The sequence below is a fragment of the Eulemur rufifrons genome, chromosome 26 (genome assembly GCF_041146395.1).
Source record: "Eulemur rufifrons isolate Redbay chromosome 26, OSU_ERuf_1, whole genome shotgun sequence".
NCBI classification, from domain to species: Eukaryota; Metazoa; Chordata; class Mammalia; order Primates; family Lemuridae; genus Eulemur; species Eulemur rufifrons.
The window spans coordinates 6,405,567-6,426,920 of NC_091008.1; the positions used below are offsets into that span (position 1 = coordinate 6,405,567).

The 21,354-nt window shown below is 40.8% G+C and overlaps 1 protein-coding gene across 1 annotated transcript in view; it reads left to right on the forward strand.

Moving 5' to 3' along the window:
* Positions 1-16,877: 16,877 nt before the first annotated feature.
* Positions 16,878-21,354, forward strand: part of DKK2 (dickkopf WNT signaling pathway inhibitor 2) — an 81,508-nt gene continuing 77,031 nt past the window's right edge. Inside the window, exon 1 of the mRNA XM_069459197.1 lies at positions 16,878-17,099. Coding sequence (XP_069315298.1) covers positions 16,878-17,099 — 222 coding nt within the window. The remainder of the gene's footprint in view (positions 17,100-21,354) is intronic.

Consider the following 21,354-nt stretch of genomic DNA (forward strand, 5'->3'; position numbering starts at 1 on the left):
TTAAAAAAATTATTTCAAGCTACTTAGTATCCTGAAATGTCTCTACCCTTTCTAAAGTATCCTGAACTTTCCCATCATACTTACCTAAATTGAAAATTCAGTATCTACTTGTTCAATTCTTTAATCTCTCAACTAGAACTTCAGCAGAGTCTAAGATCGTGCCTTCTTGCTCACTGTGGTACTTCTGGCCCTAAGTGACTAATCAGTTATTTTTGAATAAATAAATGAACAAGTGCTGTTGGATCACTGGAAATGTTGATGTTAGAAAAATTCCTTTACTCTCCTCTTCAGGCTATTAAATGTCAATTACATGAGTTATGAGATTCACTTGAGCGTTATTCTCTGTGACAAAGGGAAGATCTGTGGAGTATCTGAACACTGTTCACAAGCCAGCACGGCTGCAACGACTTTATAGCCCATCCTAGTCCGGATGGAAACGCGAGAGGCAGCCTTCCTTGCTAAAAGAGAGTTCAAACATACGAAATTAGAAAAACTGAGTTTTTAAGTATTAAATCTGTCTGTGGTACGATTATTTCTCTTGTGCGGAAATGTCCCTCTCCCTATAAAATTAAAAATATAATAACGGCATACACAAAATTTCAAGTTCTGTTCCGTGAAATTCTGGAGGTTGGGCCATAATTGAAAGAGCTTCGCTGAAATACGGCGTGGTCACGAAAGACCTGCTTTAACAACGCCACCGTGGGGACCTGGTCCTGACAAGGAAAGCACATGGGGGATAGCAAATAAAACTGTCTTCTCTGGATTGCAGAATTTAGAGTTGCATTAGGGAAGCAGTGACTAATTTATGACAAGTATTTGGAGAAGAGATAGTCTGTCACAATAAATGTTATCTTTCTTCTTTTCTTGAGAGGAAGCAAGCTGTTTTATGGAGTTTCTTGGAATCCTTAGAAATAGCAGGAAAGGAAATGTTTCAGTTATTCGTGGCATGCTTTATTCCTGCAGGCCGAGCAGGTCAACTATTTGCAGGTGAAACTGAAAAACTCCACAAATTATTGGACATTGAGCACTTGTAGGCATGATGCACACCCACAGCTTATATCACTCACGTCCTTTGGCTTCCTCAGTCTGTCAGACAAACGGGTGCCTGACTTTAGCCACACTTAGATTCTGAAAATTCTGTAGGTCAAACACAGAAGGGAGGAAACCAGAGTATTGGGTAACCCAACGATACTTGCAAGTGACTGCTTGTGTTCTTCCTGTACATAAAAAATGGCAGAATTCATACTTCAAATTCCTGGATCACCCTGCTCCTATTCTCCGTTCAGATGATTCTGCCTGCACAGGCCCCCATATCTTTTTTCCTGACCCCCAATAAATTTAATCCTAGACTTTGAGGGAGCTTCTGGAGACAGGTACGTCTGGGGCTCCAAGCTCATCCTCTGAGTGAACTGGAAAAGTATCAGTTACTTGCAAGGTTGTGATGAAGACTAGACAAGAAAATGCAGCACTTAATGAGAAACCTGGGACACAGCAGACACCCCATAAATGGTAGCCCATAAAATCAGAGATACTGAGATCCACATCTATTTTATTTAAAATAGTCTCATAATGATACTATGCTAACATGCTTTTTCCCTTATTTTCAGTTCCTTCAGTGGGCACTATACATGCTCTTTTTCATGGGATCATGCAGGTAACGTGTGAAAAGATTTTACCTTGTATTTGTTCTACCATCATACGATGTGTTTTTCCAGTGTGTTTATGAGCTTACTCAGGTTGAGAAATAATTAACCAAAGTCCCTCTTCTCAGAGGCTGTCTTGGGCACACAGTAGGAGAGCATGTGTATAGTCTTTGAAAAATGGTTTTGAAAGTCAATTTTCAATATTTAAAGGCATCTAGGTCATGTCCCTGATCACGTATCAAAAGTGGGACAGCTTAAATAAACAGTTTTCACTCTCTACTAGAAACCAATGTGCAGGATAAGTTTATGGACGGTATTTGTCAGATTTGGATTCTTTTGGAAGATATGGAGGAAAATAATGCCTCATAATGACTCAATTCAATTTAAAATTGATTTAAAAGTCTCTCTCTTTGGTTATTACAGTTGTTTGGGTTCCTGACCCTCCTCCTCTAATGACCGTGATTTCTGGCCCCTTGCACTTCTCCTTTATTTCTTGCCAAGGAATAAAATCAAACCCTGCTGTGATGATCCTTTTTCATTTTTTTTTTTTCCACCAAGTATTGTCTTTTCAGACTATGGAAAGTGAAGTGGGAGAAAGTAAAGTTTTGGTTGGACTGTTCATCTCTGATTTCTTCTCCTCTGGGAAATTTTTTCTATGCCCTCCCTTTCAAATTTCTATAAATGTAATTATTCATGATTATTCATTTTCTGTGCTAGCTCTGCACTTGGCACACATTGTTAATCTTTCACGTTACCCCACTGTGCTGTAACTTACTTCCTTGCATCCCTGCATCCCTTCTGAGACTGAGACTGTGGGCTGCCTAAAGGTAATGACTGTGCTGTGACATCTTTGTGTCCTGAACTGCTGCTCAGATACATGTGTGGCAGTTATTTATTGAACTGAACTGTAGAGTTCTTAGGTCTTACTGTTACTTTTAATTAACATGTTTTAAAAATATGTCTACATTTCCATTTCACAAACGAACAGCGATAACTACTTCACTAAGCCATAACTTTGAAAAATTGTCTTTGTAATAAGTTCATATTTCCTAACTTTAACAGACATTGTTGCGATATTTTTTCGTCTCTAGACTCTTGGCAATGAATTACTTCTGCTTCACATGCAGCCCTTAGCTCTTGGTGAAAAGTTTCTTGTCTGTTCTGCCTTTTCTGATTAATGTTTTCCTGCTGGGTGTGTATAAGTTATTTACTTCTCCTATAATGACACGTTCTGTCCAACCATATACTACCTTCTACCTAAGTTGTCACATAAATATCCTAGATTTAATTGCCCCTGAGAAATTAGTATGATATTTAAAAGATTTATATTCTCCCTGTTGTTCCTCTGATAAATAAGTTCAGCAAATATAGAAAGGATGTTCTGTGGAATATTATGTACTATGTTTTTGTTTACCTTAATTTGGGGGAGTAGGAGAGGAGATAAAGGTGAAAATATATAAATTAATAGGTGAACTTTATCCCTGTCCCTTACTTTCAATTTTTGTACTTTAATTTTTCACTTTATAAACTTTTTACAATGTTTATACTAAGTTTTTTCTATACTTACAAGGGAGACAATAAAGCAGGATAAATACTGAACGAGTGATAGATGCAGATTTAGACATATAGTATTTTGGAAGAAAAATTACAAATGCAGAAAATCAATGTCCCTATTCTTAGTAACTATAACGTATTTTGGATTTTCTGTCCCTGTATATTTATCCCTGGCCCTATCTCTGCCACTAAGTGACACGATTTATGGCTTCTTTCTTCCAAGAAATGTGAATATTTAGGAAATAGAAATTCATTTAATGTTACCCTATGTAAAACATGAGGCAACAGACCTATGAAAGAAAATAATATATGACATTGCAAAATAGGTCTTTTACTGGTAATTGATATAATTTTTTTAATTGATAGAATGTTAGATCTTCTTTTACTAGTTATCTTAAAGTCAGGGTTTGTTTTTTTTTTTCCCTCTAGCCCTTGAGTTATTTATTGCTCAGTGTTTTCCTGCATATTAACATTTGTTAATTTTGTTCGTTTACCTGACCAAGTAGAACGTTACTTGAATGTAAGGATATGTCAATAGTTACACAACTGAAGCAAAAATAGAAATGACTCTAAAAAATTTAAAGAATATTAAAACGTATGTAATAAAAAGTTAAAAGATATCCTTTATCAAACCCCTTTCCTGTAATCTCACCTCCTTCTTTGTGCTTTGAAATAGATTCCTAAACGTGAGCCTGCTCGCTGAGTCAAAGGACAAAGGCACGTGCGGGTGACCAGGTAGCCAATTCCGTCTATGTGGAGTGAAGCCGTTCTGTGTTCTCACCAAGAGTGTGTGACGGTACCTGTTTTCTCACAGCCTTGCCATGGAGACATTGTCAAACATCTGGACTTTTGCAATCTGATAGGTAAGAAATGTTATGTTGGTGCAATTTTAATTTTAATTTCTCTTATTATATTCATGGCATTTTTTTCCTATTTTTATAATATATATACGTGTTTTTTTTGTTGTTTGTTTTGGTTTTTTTTTTCCCCCTCCAGACTGTCTGTTCTTAGCTCTAGGCTAGTTTCTTTATAAAGTTGCTGGACTTTTCCTTTTTCATTTTTAGAAACTCTTTATATATCAGTGATATCCATTATTTGTCCCTGATATAAGATTCATATACTTTTCCTGTTTGTTGTTAATATTTTAGCTTTACTTGATTTTTTGCCATAAAAAAATCATCTTTATGAAATCAGATTTTCCAATTTTCCCTTTATTACTCTTGTATTTAAGACAGAAGTAAGAGTGGCCTGATTATGAGGAATTCAGTTTATGGAGGAATTTATCCATTTTTTTCCTTTTATCTCTTGCATTGTTTTATTTCTTTTCCATTTAAATTTTTCATCCATTTGGAATGTATCATTTTGCACTGTGAGAAATGGATTCAGTTTTAACTCTTTTCATGTCTATCTAGTTAGACCTTCCAAAAAAGGTAACTATGCGAGATGATGGATATGTTCATTGTCTTCACTATTGTAACCATTTCACTCTTTATTTCTACCCCATGAATCATGTTGTAAACCTCATATACACACAATAAAATTTATTTGTTTAAAATCCGTTTTTTTCTCCCACATTTTTGGGATGCTGCCTCTGTCGTATACTAAGTGGCCGTATGCAGTTGAGTAGACTTCTGAGTTTTCTGTTGTTGGTTTGTGTGTCTGCTTATATGCCAGTAGCAAATTAACCTCTTTGCTAGAGACTTGAATGTCTGGTCGCTGCACCTCTGGTCTTCCCACCAGTACTCTTCTTGTTCAGAGACTTCCTGATCACTTTTATGTGCTTTCCCGATCAGTCTTGAATTTTGTTTCAATGCAGTGAATTTTAAATCAGCTTTCCCAGCTTTAAGGAAAAAGAAATATGATGTATTCTTATTGAGATTATATTAAATTTACAAAATAACTCAAAAATCATGGATATCTTTATGGTGTTGAGTATTCCCTTTCAAGAATGTTGAATAACTTTCTGTTTGCTTAAGTCTACTTTTACTTTTTTATCTTTCAGAAGTACAGTCTGATAGTTATTTTCATATAGATTTTTGTACTTCAGGTTATGTTGTATTATTAGTCTTTGGCAATTGATGGGGGATCTTATTTTCTGTTACAACTTTAAAATGGCTTTTTCTTATATACGAAAGCTGATCATTATTAGATATTAAGTTTTAAAACTGCTTCTTTACTTTTGTGGATTTTCCAGATATATACTTATGCAAATAGAAAATAGTTTTACTTTATCCTTCCTGATTCTTATGGTTATAATTGATTTCTCTTACTTAACTGAATGAACGTTACCTCTAACACAGTGCTAACAGTAGTGGGGATTGTGGACATCCTTGTCTGACCTTCTCACTTTCTCGTTTAAGCATCAGGGTATTTTCTACTAAGTAAAGATGCTAACTCTTGTAATGAGGCACACACACACACACACACACACATATACATACACACACACACACCCCTGCACACACATATACATACACACAAATCACACATATGCATACATACACTCACACCTACACACATTTACAAACACACACATATGCATTAATAAATTCCCACTTCACTGAGTATTTTTTTTTAACATGAATGATATTGGTTGAGTGTTGCCAAATGGTTTTTCTGCATCTGTAAAGGTGATCATATAATTTTTTTTCCTTAGCTGTATTATCGTGATGGAAAATATTAATGGATTTTCTAAATTTCTATTTTTAAACAAACCGCATTTAGCCATGGTGTATTGTTTAAAGGGCCATTAGATTTTCTTTACTACTATTTTATTTAAGGCTTCTTCACGTCAATATTAAGAAGATTGGTCTTTTATTCTCTCTTGTATAACTTGTCACTGCATGTAGCCATTAAATAATATGATATCTCTCTCTCTCTGAATAATGTCAGATAGTCTTAGTTCTACAGGTAATTGCATATTTAATATTATTACTTATTTCAATCTCCCCAATCATTGCCGTTGTCTGAATCTTGTGAATCTCGTTTTCTGATAAATTTCTGAGTAAGGGCTTATGTGACAACATTCTCTGTCTTCTTGCATTCACAAACTATTTTGTCTATAAACTTTTGCATAAAAATTAGTTTAGCAGGATTTAACACCCATGGTTCACATTTTCTTTGCTTGAGTATCAGTTGCCTTCTGATATAAAACATGTCTGTTAAAATGTTCCTTGTAAGTGCCATAATCTCTTTTCTTACTGGACAAAGAATTGCTTTTTTTTTTTTTTTTAAGTTGAAAAGTTTAACTAGAATATGTTATAGTGTTGTCCATCCTGGATTGACTTTCCCTTGAGTAAGTATATATGTAGTTTCAAATCTTTTTGCTTTTGTTCTTGTTACTTTAGAAAATTTTCTTATAGTCTTTAGTATTTGATTTATTCTGTTGCTTGGGTTTCTTATTTGGGGAAAACTATTATAAGTATGTTGGATCTTCTTTTCCTGTCTTCTATGTTATTATTTTTTAAAACTCTTTTTACTTCTTTTTAAAATTTCTTTTGATTTTTCCAATTTCCCTCCTTTCCATCTTATATTTATCCTAAAGCATTATATGTTTTATGTTTAAAGCATTTTATGTTCTTTCCAGTTTAATCTTCATTTCTGAAATGATTTTTCTTGTTTATATCACTTTTTAAGTCTTTTTTTCCCTTAGAACATATGATTAGAGCTTTTTAAATTCTGATTTATGATGTACTTTCTTACTTCCAATATTTTTCTTAATTTGTTTTAGCATGTTTTGAAATATATTACTTTTTATATGTGTTTTGGGGCATTGCTTTATGGCTTGCTTATACTGATGCTATTCTAGCACTTACTTACTTTTTACTCATATTAAATTTATATGTGATTGGACCAATATCTTTTCTGGTTGCCCATTTCTAAGTCAAGTAAGTTTTTCTTTGCTATCGAAGAGAGGGTTGGTCCAGAATAAACTTTTCTAGCCTCATTGCTCTTGGAAGACCCTCTTCTATTGTTTTCGTGAAATGATTTTAAAAATGGCCTCATATTTTTGAGATCTGCTTCCTCCCCTTCTATTATTTGAAATTTTTTTCTTTTGTTCCTATTGTCCCTGCACTGCTCAATTTGGATCCCATTCACAACAGTTTCTCCTCACTGAAGGGCTTTGTTTCTTGATTAGGCTACAGAACCCATTCCCCTCTGATTTTGTCTATTCTCAGATTGGCTGTGTTCTTTCCAACCTGTGTTTCTCCAACCTGTTGGAGATTTGAGTACTTGCTTATTTGCAGAACTATATCGCTTTCCTTCAAATTTCTACTTTCATAGAAACTGATATTATATGGGCCTTGTAACTATTGGGGATTGTGTTCACTCACCTTTTCACCTAATTTTACTATAAATGTCATATATATGTGTGTGCACATATATGTGTGTCTTTGGTTTTGTTAATCCTCATATCTTTTTCTGGTTTTGTATTAGCACTACAGGAGGTAGAAAAACTACACTATCGTGTATTCCCAAATTCTACCTTCTGATTTTTACCTATGGGATTTTTGAATAATCACCCCCCGCCGCATTGTGTTGGGGCTGCTTTATTTGATAGTTTATCTCAAGCGGTGGAACAAGTAAGGTCAGGATGGAGTGAGTGAGGAGGGAAACAGCTTGTTGAAATAGTTTTTGAAAGAACCAGGACAAAAAGTTGCAAACATTATTAGGGTGATGAGGAGTCACAGGAACTAGGGGACAAGTATGGAAATTCTTAGATTTTGTTGCATTTGTTTTCTTTTCAGGTAACCAGCGAAAGACAGAGGATAAAGAGGCAGTAAATGAGATTAAGTAGGTATTGTTAATTTCCAATGCATTCTGCCCAATTATTGGATGATTTACAATATTGTATGCCTGCCTTTGCTTCTGAGTAATTTGAAACAGCTTTTACAACGCCACATGGACAACCTCTGCGTAGACCATGACAAAGGAAGATGGCCCTTGTGAGTCTAGTTGGATAAGGGAAAATTTTTTAAAGTTTTTCCTTTTTTAATGTTGGCAATCTAATATTTGAGTAATACTGCAACCTTTTCATGGGAAGAATAGGTGATTCTATTCATTCTTCTCCATCCAATAACACTGGTATAGGAAAAGTCTTTAAACTTTCTCCAGAAAAATGACTTTGTAGTAATCTCTAGCTCATCTTTGTTACCACGATAAGTGTGCATTACTGCCCTCTGCTGCATGAGGTAGAACCTCTCAGTCTTTCAGACTAATAGCTGTGTAAGATTATTAATTTTTTAATCCCATTACTAACAGTTAACAGGAACTCATGTTGTCAGAGAATGATACCATGATGGTTGCAATTTCCATCTCCCACATATGTGGATTTACTTAGGGGCATTACTTAGAATGGTTTCCTTAGAGACATTTTAACATTAAATGGCCACTGAAACAGAAAATCAAACGATCGTATCTGCTTTGTTCAGGAAGTGCTTTACACGTGAGTGACAGACATCATACACATTACTTTATAATTAGTGGTCTTGGGCGGTATCTACACTTGGCTAAACAAAATGAAGAGTTTGGACTGCAACAAACATAACTTTGAGTTGCAGTTTACAGCTATGGGCTTCTTTAATGAACAACCTCCTTAAATTATGCTAGTATGTAGGAGAAAACTGAAGCAATTCAGTGAATTTGGAAGTAACGCTTAGAAGGTTCTAAATGTATCTTGTCTTATGTTGGAAAGGATCCCAGTTTGCATACCCCTGGCCCCAATACTGGCTAGCTCCAGCGTTAACTGGTGGGGGGAAATATACTCAAAATTTAAAGCAAAAGAAATAGTTTCAAGCTGTGAATACTTCCATACATGCTAAGAAATACTTATACAGTACATTTTGATATTATATAAAATGTAAATTGACCAAGGATTGAGAATTTCATTTTTAATTAAAATATTTATTAATTATTAATTTAAAAAATTATATTGATTAGCTAAAAAAAATTTAAAATATTGGTTGGTTTTAGAGAACAAGGCTACCACAGCTTTAGCTGTATTACGTAAGCAGTTGTTATGTTTTAGGAAATATTATTTGATTTTTGGTATATATAAATCTGCACATATATTCTTAACACTAATAACCAAAATACATTTCATGAATTTCAGAAAGAACAACAAAAAACTAAACTAAATTTGAGCTTATTCAAACTCAGATTTCTTGATAATTTGAACACTAAGTGGTCAAGGGCACATATATTAAAAATGATTTCATTAGCAGTTTCAATGAAATTAGATAGTCCCATTTTCACATGTTTATCACTGTCTTGAATTTATTAAAGGTACCGTGATTCCAAGTGACTATTATAATAATTTACTGAGTAAATTGAACAAATCAAATTAAATTATGGATGAATTAAGTTAGTAACAGAACAACTTGACGATTGCTAGATCACTTTGTGTTTGATTGTCACTTCCTTTTTCTTTGATCTGCGATGATTTTTTCTATCATGTACTCATGTGTTTTATTGTTTCCAGCTTTCACTAACCAGGTACTTTTTTAAAATGTAGAAATGGCCTTATCTTCTGGGAAAATTGCTTGTATTCTGTGTTTTCTTTTTCAGGCCCCAGTGGAATCTTGACAATCACATTCAGACTCAGTTGGCTTTAAATTTAGCCACAAGTCACACACACAGGGAAGGTGAGGAAATTAATATCATTAACACAGATTCGGAAGTAAATGATGATAGAATTAAATAATGTTTTCAAGTGAACATATAACACAACTCCCCCATTAAGTTTGGAAATTCTAAGAGAATGATGTATGTCTTTTGTACAGAAATGTTACTTTTTTCCTAAATGTTTGATGCACTACATCTATAAATCCACCTATTACGAGCTGAATTGCACCCTCTGTACCTCTGCCAAATTCATAAGCTGCAACACTAACTCCTGGTACCTCAGGATGTAACCGTAGTTGGAGATAAATGTCTTTAAAGAGGTAACTAAGTTAAAATAAGGTGTTTAGGGTACTCCCTAATCCAATATGACTGGTATTTTTATAAGAGAAAATTTGAATGCAGACCAAGGGACCCAGCTGAGAACACAGTGAGAAAGTATCATCTGCAAGACAGGGAGAGCAGCCTTGGAAGAAACCAAATCCACTGACACTTTGATTTTGGACTCCGGGCCTCCAGAATGGCGAGGAAATAAATTTCTGGTGTTTAAGCAAACAAATCTGTAGTATTTTGTTATGGCAGACCTAGCAGTCTAACGCATCACCTTATGATCATTTAGTCCCAAGAGTTTTACCACATTAGGCAAAGCTGCAATACATGTACTCATGTTCTCATATTTTTTATGTTATTTGTAGCCCTTTACCAAGTGTTTATCCTGGTTCCTTCAGAGAAATCTGTGCTGGGCCCCGCTGCAAGGATGCAAAGCCACCTCCAGCTTTTTCTGATGTGTCCCCTTTTCTTATGTGCCCTCCGCAGTATTGGCATAACTGGGCGTCTGTACCTACAAATGAGGACCTGCTGTGCTGTGAGCTTCTCTTTGCTCAGTATTATGTTAATATTGGATTGTCCATTCGTGTTTTAAAGGCATGAACCGTGGGAGATAAATAAGAGATAATACGTGTATTCAACAAACCTGGCGCATAGCAAGTATTCCATAAATTTGATTATTTTTATTATTGCTTATATCTTCCAAGTTACCTACAAAATTCCTGAAGCTGATTGCAGTTTAGTATCTTGACTTTCTCCCACCCCAAACTATTTTTGAGCTTAGGTATTACAACCTATTCCTAGAGTATCAAAATTAGGACCTACTACAAATTAATCTCCCAGAGATGAATTAAATACATTTTACATTTTTTGTTACCAAGCCCAGTTATGCTTCAAACACAGATTTTGAATTGCCACTCAGGAACCCATTTCCTTACGTTTTGCAAATAGTTTTCCCATTATTTTTAATTTGTATCACAATTTATTTTATGTGTGATATGAGTATAGTTAGGTTCAGGTAACTGACCAGGGAGAAATACATTGTACCATGACTTGACTAGCTATGCTTCATTTTTTTAATATTCACTACTTCAAATGATCAAATTATTTCTGACTACATAAATTACCATATTTTCAATAGTTTCCCCTTTGGAGTAACATTCATTTTGGAAGTAATGTGTAGTAATAACAGGGTAGAAAGCAATCCATCCTGTTGTTGGCAGTCGGAAGGCTTACAGCGCAGTTTGTCCAACTCACCGTGGCTTCTAAATCTGAGCAGTTAAGAGTTGCTTAAAACCAACCAGCCAAAAAACACAATCCTTCCCAATAAAAACAATAACAAAAACAGGCACGTAAAAATTAATGTTGCTGGATCCCTCTCCTCTGAGGTCTTATTAAAAATACTCTAACTCCCCACTTCCTTGTGAGACCACTGCAGAACCTCAGAGATCTAAGGAGCAGAGTCAGGGAACCACCACCAGTCCAGACCATGGAAAACTTGTTTGTTTTGTTGTTCATCAAGATGAGATTTCTTGCAATTGAACCTCACTCAAGAATTACACCTATTTCTCTTTCATTGCCAAGTATTACTTGTTACTTTAATACTATTTCCAAAGATGAATCTTGAAACAGCCTGCCAGAACTCGACAATGAGAAAATACCAAGAAAGGTATGTTGTGTATAGAACCAACAGAAATTGTGTATCATAAAGGGAAAGGTTTGGTATTAAACATTTGGCGATTGTTTCTAACTCCACCTCCACACGCAAGAATCAGTAGAAGTTTATCTGCCTGAGGTTTATGTTATGTTACTTGAATTTTATTTTTATGCCTTGGGTTCAGGCTCAAGGGGGAGATGTGTTCAGTAATCCTCTTTCCTTTAGGTAGCAGGGAAAGTATTGAGAAGATGACTGATTTATCGAGGTTCAGAAAAGAAGCCACTGACTGAGCACTTCTAACGTTTCTGATTTATTTACTGTGAAATCCCCTGAACCATCTCACTTGTGCATGTTTGTGTGAAGCACAGCCAGTGACTCAAATGTAAGTGACAAGGTATTTTCTCATTACTAGTCTTGTTGTCTGTGCCCGCGGTCCCCAACCGCAGACTGGCACGGGCCTGTGGCCTGTTAGAGCTCTGCCACTGTCCTCCCCCGCCCCAAACACCCCCGCCCCTGTCGGAGGAAAAACTGTCTTCCGTGAAACTTACGAAAGGGGCAGGGCACACAGCAGGAGGTGAGCTGAGGGCAAGCAAGGGAAGCTTCACCTGCATTTAGAGCCGCTCCTCATGGCCCGCATCACCACGTGAGCTCTGCCCTCCTGCCCTGTGGAAAAATTGTCTTTTGTGAAACTGGTCCCTGGTGCCAAGAAGGTTGAAGACCACTGTCTGTGAGATCTCAGCGGGTTGGAGTAAACAACTGAAACTAACACAGGGATCCAATAGGAGATGCTGTTTTTCATATCTGGGATGGAAATTGTTCCCATTAAGAAACAGAAGAGATTCTCACAATACCAGTGCTAGCTTACATTTGTTACAAATTATTTAAAATGTAATTGACGGCAGCAAGTGATACTGTTGTTCTTTAGGCAGAGTGAGAAACATAAAACTCTTACGTGATAAAATCCAAAGTGGGAGTACCACCAGAATACAGAATGAGGCAGCTTGGTTTGCTATAGAGAGGGCAAATCCACATAACCTTATTTTCCAGATCCTTAACATTCATCAAGATTCAGCCATACGATGATGATCTTTCATGTCTATTCTGTGTGTGCAAGATGATTTGGGGTCCTATGAGACCTGCTAGAAAGTAATCTCCCTTCCCAAGTTCACCATAATAAAATACTGCTATTCTTATTGACCTAAACTGACCATCACCAGGATCATTTCTTTGGGCTCAACCACAAATATAGGCGTATTGTCGCTATGTACACTATTAAAATCTCCATGTAAATTCTGGAGAAAGGAAAGCACTCTGGGAGGTATCTTTAATCCTTTTTATTCCCATAGACACATGAACTCAAGGCAGCTTGGAAGTTGCAGGTAACCTGGGAGAAACCAGACTCTGGTTTCTCTGGCAGCATTCAGCAGTGGGTAAAAACAGAGGACGACTCAGAGAGGAGCTAGAAGCAGATTTCAGTGAGTCAGGGCTTAGACAGTGGGCCAGGGCTACGAGCCTCTTCAGGGCCAAGGCCCCCACTCACTCACCTCTGTGTCCTCAAGGTCCTGCACTTAATGAATGCGTGATGAATGCATAACAACTGCTGAACAGACTAACATGGGAGGTATTCGCTAATGCAGGGAGAGCGAGAATGGGATGAAAAATAGTGAGTCGCAGCAACCAGGAATAAAGTGACAAGTCGTACACTTATCTACCTTCAGGGTTCAATATTCAGAAGGAAACCAGGATCCAGAAACAACTGCTGAGAACGTGTTGGCTTTTCTATAGAACCAAAATGGCCCCGCAGCCAGAGGAGCAAAGAGAAGAGGGAATGTATGGCCAAAGGAAAAGTGTTCGAAGAGGTACGTTCTTCTGAACAAGAGGGTCCTGTCCCTACTTCTGAACAGTCTTGATTTTATCTATTTACTCTCTAATCATGTTACTACAAATGGCATAAAATCTCTTTTTCTAAGTGAAATATGAGGCTTGTGTCTTTATAGTTAGGAAAACACACAAGGCAAAAACACATGTAGGGTTATGACGGTTATCTGAAAGGTTATGTTGATTTGCAGTTGATTTTGTGTGTGCATATCTGCTTGTCACATGTGGGTTATGTGTATCTATTTCTGTCTGTCACACAATTTTACAGAAAGCTTTTGGGTCATGACTGGAATTAGTTTTTGCCTCCTTTTTAGCCTAAAGTGTAGTGGTGTGTGCTTTCGCAGTGGATTCCATAGTGTGATTTTGTTTTCTATGGGAGAATGTTTGTGCAAGTACATTTTATCTGAACCTTGATTTTAACTGTATTTAGAAAAGTTTGCTTTTGGAGCCTGTGTGCTAGTGTGTGAGCCTCTGTAATAATCTCTTTATGATCGTACGCAGAGCTGATAGTAAATGCTCTGTGTCTGACATTTCTTTTTAGCAGTACAGATGAGTGAAATTACACCTGTGTGTGGGATATTACTTTGACTAGAGATAAATGAAGAAGGAAGAGACAGAAATAGGCAAAGCATCTGCAGATTTTCTCTTGGTTCATTTGAGTTTGTCCTTCATCATGGGAACAAATCTATATCCTTCCAAGTGGCTGTAGAGTGATTTGTTGCCTACATATTTAGCTACATTTTGTCGTTTCCTTTTGTCCTAAAATGTACTTCAAAAATATCTGAACCAGTAGGTCCCTAACTTGAGATGGAGAAAACTCCATCTCTGTAATGCTTCCTGATTGGCAAATCAGGAAGAAGGCAACAGGTACACCCTTTTGTAAGTCTAGGCTCTGAATCCCAAGTACTCACTTGTAGAGTACGGGTCAGTTTCCTTGCCTTCTACTGGTGTCTGAAATGACTCGCCTAACCTAACAAACTTACAAATCTATTACTGGGCATATATATATATAAATTTATAGTGTATGTATAGGTTTATATATGTATATGTATATATACATAATGTGTATATATACATTATACACATATAATCAGGTCAGGACAGAAAAATTTGTAAAACCGGAGCTGTCTCGGAAAGACCAGCTCCGAATACACTCTTTAGATCTCAGCGTTGTTAGGAGGAAAATAAAGGAGTCACTAACGTTCTCACTTAGCTACACGTTAAACTTGTGCCCCCAGACGTGCTGGTGCGTGCCAGGATCGGGCGTGAAAGCTAAGGAACCCTAGGTCCAAAATTTAAAGAGGACACTGCTAGCGTCCTCGTCTTGCTGCTGGCCGTCACTGTCTGTTGTGGCTTAATGCTTGGGTTTCTCTGCCCCGGGACGTTTGTGCCTGCCAGGGAGAAATGCAACAACGTTCCAACAACCCCTTACTTTGCAAGTCCGCGCCGGGCGGTCAAGCCTCACCGGACTCAGCGCGGGCCAGGACAGCTCGCCCCTGCGGCGCTTCCGCGCTGCGCCAGCAGCTGCCACGGGCGCCCCCAAGCGCCCGCGCTTCCCGGTCCCTCCCGGAGCCGGCTCCGACCTTCGCCAAAGCGAACCGGACCTGGGAAGCCGCGGGGACTGACAGCAAAGGCTACCCTGACAATTCCCAGGGGCTGGGAGACGGGAAACTCCTCGAAGAGGACCTCGGAGGCCCTCTGTCCCTGCCCATTCCAGCCTGGGATTTCCTCTTTGCCAAGAGGGCAGTGGCGTGGTGTGGTAACGATGGTCCAAAGCTGCGAGGTCCAAACCCTTGAAGCACCCCCGGGGTACCCCGTTACTCCAGACCTTCAGCGACGTAGACGCTCTGTGTGTGCTGCGGTCCGGGTGGAGGAGGAGGAGGATAAAAAAAAAAAAAGCCAGACGCCTCCGGAGGGGAGAATAGGCTCATCTTCCCCCTTCTTTGGTCTCTTCTCTCCTTCCAAAGCCTCCGTCCGCATCCGCTGGGTGCCCCCTGCGCACCTGCCTGGCGCCGGCGTCGCACACTCACTGGGGGGCTCGGGCTAAGCCTAAACCCGAGCGCACGGGGACCCACGCGCAGAGGCTCGCTTTTCTCGAGCTTCCGTGGTGCTCTGCCCGCTCTCCCAGGGAGTCGGGGGCCGGGAAGGGCGCAGGGGTCGCGGCGCGTGGGGTAGCTTGCTCTCTCCGTGTCCCCTTCTGTTTAGAAAGGTCCCTCCACCCTCCCGAGCTGTTGCCAGGAATCAGGAGCCCCCAGTCTCCTCTGGGGGTGAACCCCACTTTTCCGTTAGTTGTGGGGGAGAGGAGGAGAGGGCGGGCGAGGAGGGGCAGCCGCGCAAGGAGCCGCGGCAGGGGCAGGGGAGGAGCGGGCAGGAGCGCAGGGGTGAGAGAAACGTTTTCACTCTTTGTCACTCTGGAATTGGGGGCGGAGGGAAAAAAAAAAACCCCACTGTGGGAAGCTATAAAAAGCAAAGAGGGCGGGAGAGAGAGCAGAGAGCGCAGGAGCTCGCGCGGGGCGCAGTCCGCTCCCGGGCACAGCTGTGTCTCTGGCAGCGGTGGGTCGTCCCGTGTGACGCTTTGGGGGCGACTGTGATTGCGTGCGTGGGGGACTCGGCTCGCCTCAGCTCTCGAGGCTCCGATCCGGGGGGCAGCTCCTGATCCCTCCTTACAGCGCCTGCTGCTGACCTTGAAACGGAGCGCTTGGGTCCTGCAAAGGTGGAATCGCAAAGGGTAGAAACGGAGAGGTGAGGAAAGCATCCGAGTCCGGAGAAGACACCGGTGCGACCCCCTAGCCGATTAGGAGGGGGACTGACCCGCGGAGATTTCGGCGGGACCTCTTCGGTGCGGTCAGCGAGCTGCTGGAGCGGTGCGCCCCACGGGCTGGGTCCTCCTGCACCTCGAGTCACGCCTCCTGGGGGAGCAGGCGCTGCGCCTTTGATCGCTGCCAGTGACTGCGGCACTTCCTGCCCCGGCGGAGAAGCGGGTCTCGCTTGGGTCGCGCAAGCTTCTGGCCCGAGGCGAAAGACTGAGTTCGCCCGACCCTGGGGCTCAGAACCAGGAAGGGTTGCGGGAACGGGAACGGGAACACAGTCTGCGTATCCCCGCTCCCCAAAGCGAGGGGCCCCGTGCTGGGGTCCTCCCTCCCCTTGCATTCGCACCCTCCGGGCCGTGCGCCCCCCCAGGGACTCCTCGCCGGGAGATGGCCGCGTGGATGCGGGGCAAGGATCCGTCCCGCTGCCTGCTCCTCCTGGCCGCGGTGCTGATGGTGGAGAGCGCACAGATCGGCAGCCCGCGGGCCAAACTCAACTCCATCAAGTCCTCCCTGGGCGGGGAAACGCCTGCCCAGGCCGCCAACCGATCTGCGGGCGCGTACCAAGGCCTGGCTTTCGGTGGCAGTAAGAAGGGCAAGCACCTGGGGCAGGTAGGAAACATCCCTCCACACACCCGCAATGTACTCTTCAGCCAGGAGCGGTGGCGTCCGGCGCTCTTACGCCCGCAGTTTGCCTTTGCGCCCCGCAACTTTTGGAGAGACGGCCCCAGGTGTGGCGCGCAGGCGGCTGAGCTGGGGTTCCCTGCGGGGGAGCTGCGCGGGCGGGTGTGCGGGTCGCCGCTGGTCCCGCACGGCTCGGAGCGGGAGGGTTGGGGGTCTGTCTCACCTCTGCTTTGGGACGTGGGCACGTACCAAGCTTTGGTGCGTTCCTGTGGGGAGAGTGGCCAGAATGGTCATTCCGTTGACCAGTGATGAGCATGTTGATGGCGGCTAACGCGTGGTGACTGTTGCGTGCCAGGCACGATGCTAGGTGCTTTGTGTGTCACTCGTTCTATCTGCACGAGTCTGCGAGCCAGGCGCGGTTGCGTTCCCGCTCTGGAAATGCAGCAATCGAGGCACGGAGAGATGGGCGATGTGGCGGAGCGGTGGGCGGTCAGGTCCGGGTCCTGGGGCTGAACCATTGCAGTCTGCAACCCGGAGGGAGGATTTACCCCCTTTCACCTTCTCCTTCTCTCTCGGCCACTGTCTCCCTTCAGAGAAGCGAGGTCACAGGTAGGGAACGACTCCAGTGGACACGCACTTCTCACGTAGGATTGTAAGTAAACCGCCCGTGGGAAGCAAAGTGACGAGGTGACAATGACAGTGTAGTAGGTGCCCGAGAGACAGAGCAAGGACGTGTTTTTAAGAGCGGGAACTTTCCACAGGCGTCTCTGTCTCTGTCACACAGACAGTGGCAGTCCCTTGCGAACGGTTACAGACACACGCAGAGGCACGAGCGCGCAGTGGCCAGGAGAGGGGGCTCTGCGGGCGCCGGGGCTCGGGACAGCTCCCCTTCCGCTGCTTTGTGGGAAGCCACAGCTGAACCGCGCACCTCTCACGGCACAAGTGTCACCTGGCAGCTCGGGTCGCCCTGAGGAGACAACGCTGCGGCTCCCGCGCCCCTGGGGTCCTCCGCTGTCCTGCCCCGGCCCAGGCCACAGGGCGAAGGGTGACAGTGACAGCCGGTCCCGGGTGGACAACGAGAGGACTCTGGCCCGGGCTTGGCCCCTACTGCCCTCTCGCGAGGGTGGACACTACTGGTTTTGCAGTTTTGCTAGTTTTGCAGTTCCAGAACGCTTCCCAGCGCTTTGAAATGTCAAATATTTCAGCTGTCCTTTTCACAGGATCACAGGGTCTGCAATCAAAGAATTGTTTTTAAGTCTCAAGGAAACTAAGACACCAGACATGCACGTATATACATCGCTAACCGCTGCACACCCGCACACACGTGCACGTGCCTACGTGACCGCTCCCCTTCCCTTTTCCTCTCCCTGGGGGAGACCCTGCATTCTGCAGAGCGATGGGCCTAGCAGTCTGGAGAGGCCCCTCGTGAGTGAGGGCAAGAATTGCAAAGAAGGGGTGCTCCAGCCCAAATCAGGAGACTTCCCTAACGCCGCTGACTTCAGCTTCTGCGTTCGCAGTTTAAGAGAGCTTACCGTGTGGTTACCCTACGCAGACAAGGGCGGACTCAAAGATCTTTTGAGATTCCTTTCCCTTCTAATCCAGGTATATTTTGGGGATCTTTATAGAGCACTTGTTACTTCTGTCACAACAGGGGGCCCCGACCCTGATGTTCCTCTGTCGATAATCAGTTATGTAAACACTATCACTAGCCAGTGTCACCCCGAGTAGGCTGCGGGAGGTGTCTCTGACTCAGTTTAGTCTACGTGTTTGGATAATATATCTGTATGTAAATGGGTATAACACGTGCTTACTTTGCTATCCCTCCAAACATCTACTTTGTTATGCATCCTAACGCGTTTGCCACTTGCGTCTCCTCACTTCGAGGATTGATTGATTGATTTTGCAAATGAGCTGAGTTTCTGATACGCCCTCCATAATTTAGCAGTTCTTTGGAATATATGTCATTATATTTACTTACCTGGAGTACCAGATGCTTAAAATTTGATGATAGGCTTGTGAGCAAATTGTAACATATTGGCGATAACAGTAAAACAAGACGAGTGCTGGGTTGGATAGCAGGACAGTTGGCAAATGGGATCATTTTATTTTGTAGATGCTGCCTTTCCCTTGTGTAACAGATGATCTAAAAATGCATGTTGTTATGAAGAAACCAGTAGGAAAGTCTCTTTGGAGTAAGAAAAAGAATTCTTTGGATATTTACGAGTATCTTTATCTTCTTAATTTTACTAGTCATGTGGCTGCCACCCAAATTCCTAGTACTCCTATTTTCAGAAATGGAATGGAAATTAGAAATGTTATTCAAGGGAAGATGTTGCTTTCTTTTAGAGAGAAGATCCCTAGAATTGAAACGTAGCTGAGCTGAGTTTTTATCCATCATAATAGCAAAATATGATTGCGAAGATTGAAGGTAAATTGCAGCTGGTCATGCGAGGCAATTAGGCAGTGTCACTCTGAAACGTAACAGTCTGATTGCCCCCCATTCCCTCCACCCTTGAGTGACAGTGTTGAAATATGTGCCCGTCAGGGACACAGGAGCAAGAAACTAGGATGCCACTTCAAGCAGGTAGATTAGAAGCTTAGTCTTTGGTCTTCTTTTTCTGAAATGGAAATGGAATAATTGCGTATTTTAATTTTTCAGGATAGAGAATTAAAATGAAAATTTTATTGCCCTTGCAGAAGAAGTTCTTGAAGAGATTTAATAATTCATTAACCTACAAAAGTCAAAATGAGACGAAACATGCTCCAAGATTGTCTTGAGATTTGCCTGATTTCACATGCAGAGAAACATTCTTATTGATAGGACTTCTACTTGTTCCATAGGCAAGGTGTATTATTCATAATATCACTCCTAGAAAATGTGCCCTTGAATTTTAGGAAAGATTTAGAAGACCCAGAGAGAAAATGGACTATTCTGCAGAGGTGGTACAATTCTCATTTTTAGGTTTGATTTCAAAGACGGGTTACGGTAGAAACTGACATAGAAAAGTGAGAGTGGTAGTATTCAGGTGGTTGATACAGAATTAGCGAAAATAATTTTGCTGAGTTACTCACCACAGTATTTTAATTTGCCCTTCTGTTTGCAGTTATTACTAATGGGTTTGAAAAAGTAGTGTGTGTACGTACTGTATATGTATATGGGGTTAATTAAGTTGCAGGACTGTTGCTAATACGTAAATATTTATATATGTAAATATTTATATTTAAATATTTATATATGTAAATATTTATATATGTCACCTCCTAAGGAGATTTATAACATTTCAAATGTTATAAATCAAAAGTAATTTCAAACCAAATCTTCAACATCATGTGGATAAATATATTTTTATTAAATATCAAAATATTTAATCAAGTATTTTACTCCATATCATCTCTGGAGTTTAAGTTATTGACTTTCATGAAACACGTTCAAAACAAATTTAAAAATTCAAGCAATTAAGAAAACAACTTTGCAATTCACAAGTTTTTGTGTGTAAAGGAAAAACCTTTTGGATTTGTGTTTGTAATTACTTATTTTCCTCTTCACTCCTTGCTTTGTCTTTTTTGAGACTTGGCAGATGAATTTAATTTGAATTCAATCTATAGCATTTTGAAATTCTTTAACAGTGGCGAGTAGAACAGTGACAAATAAATGATATTTTAAATGTAGATTAGCTTCCTGGAGTGTGTTTCTAAAAAGAAGCTGAAACTGGTTTAAGGTAAATTCAGCTTCCATGATTTTCTAATATAAACTTGAACACTTGAAGGACAGCGGTTTGGATGACGTTATGTTGTGAGAAAAGAATTTTTGACGTTTATTGAAACACAAACTTAAAGGAGGTTAGAGAGCACTAATATTTGTAGATTGCATTTGTAGATTGCATTTTCTGTGGTATCTATTTGTACGCACATTCATGAAAGTGTGCACTGAAACTTTATACTCTACTTTCTGTAGGCGGCCTTTTCACTTTGTGAACTTATTCATGCCTTTTTTTTTTTCTCTCTAACCTCAGCCCAACTTTCTCGTTCGAGAGAGTAAATAATCTCCTAGCCTCTCTGGACATCAACTGACACTCAACATAAGAGGGAAAGCAAATAATTTTTAAGATCAAATTTTCCAAAATAATCGAAAAGATTTTGAAACCATCTACATTAAGGTTCCTGTTCTTTCACTGTGAATTACGGAGAATTGATAGTTGATACAAATGGAAGGTTACATCATGAATAGCAAGAAAAATATTTC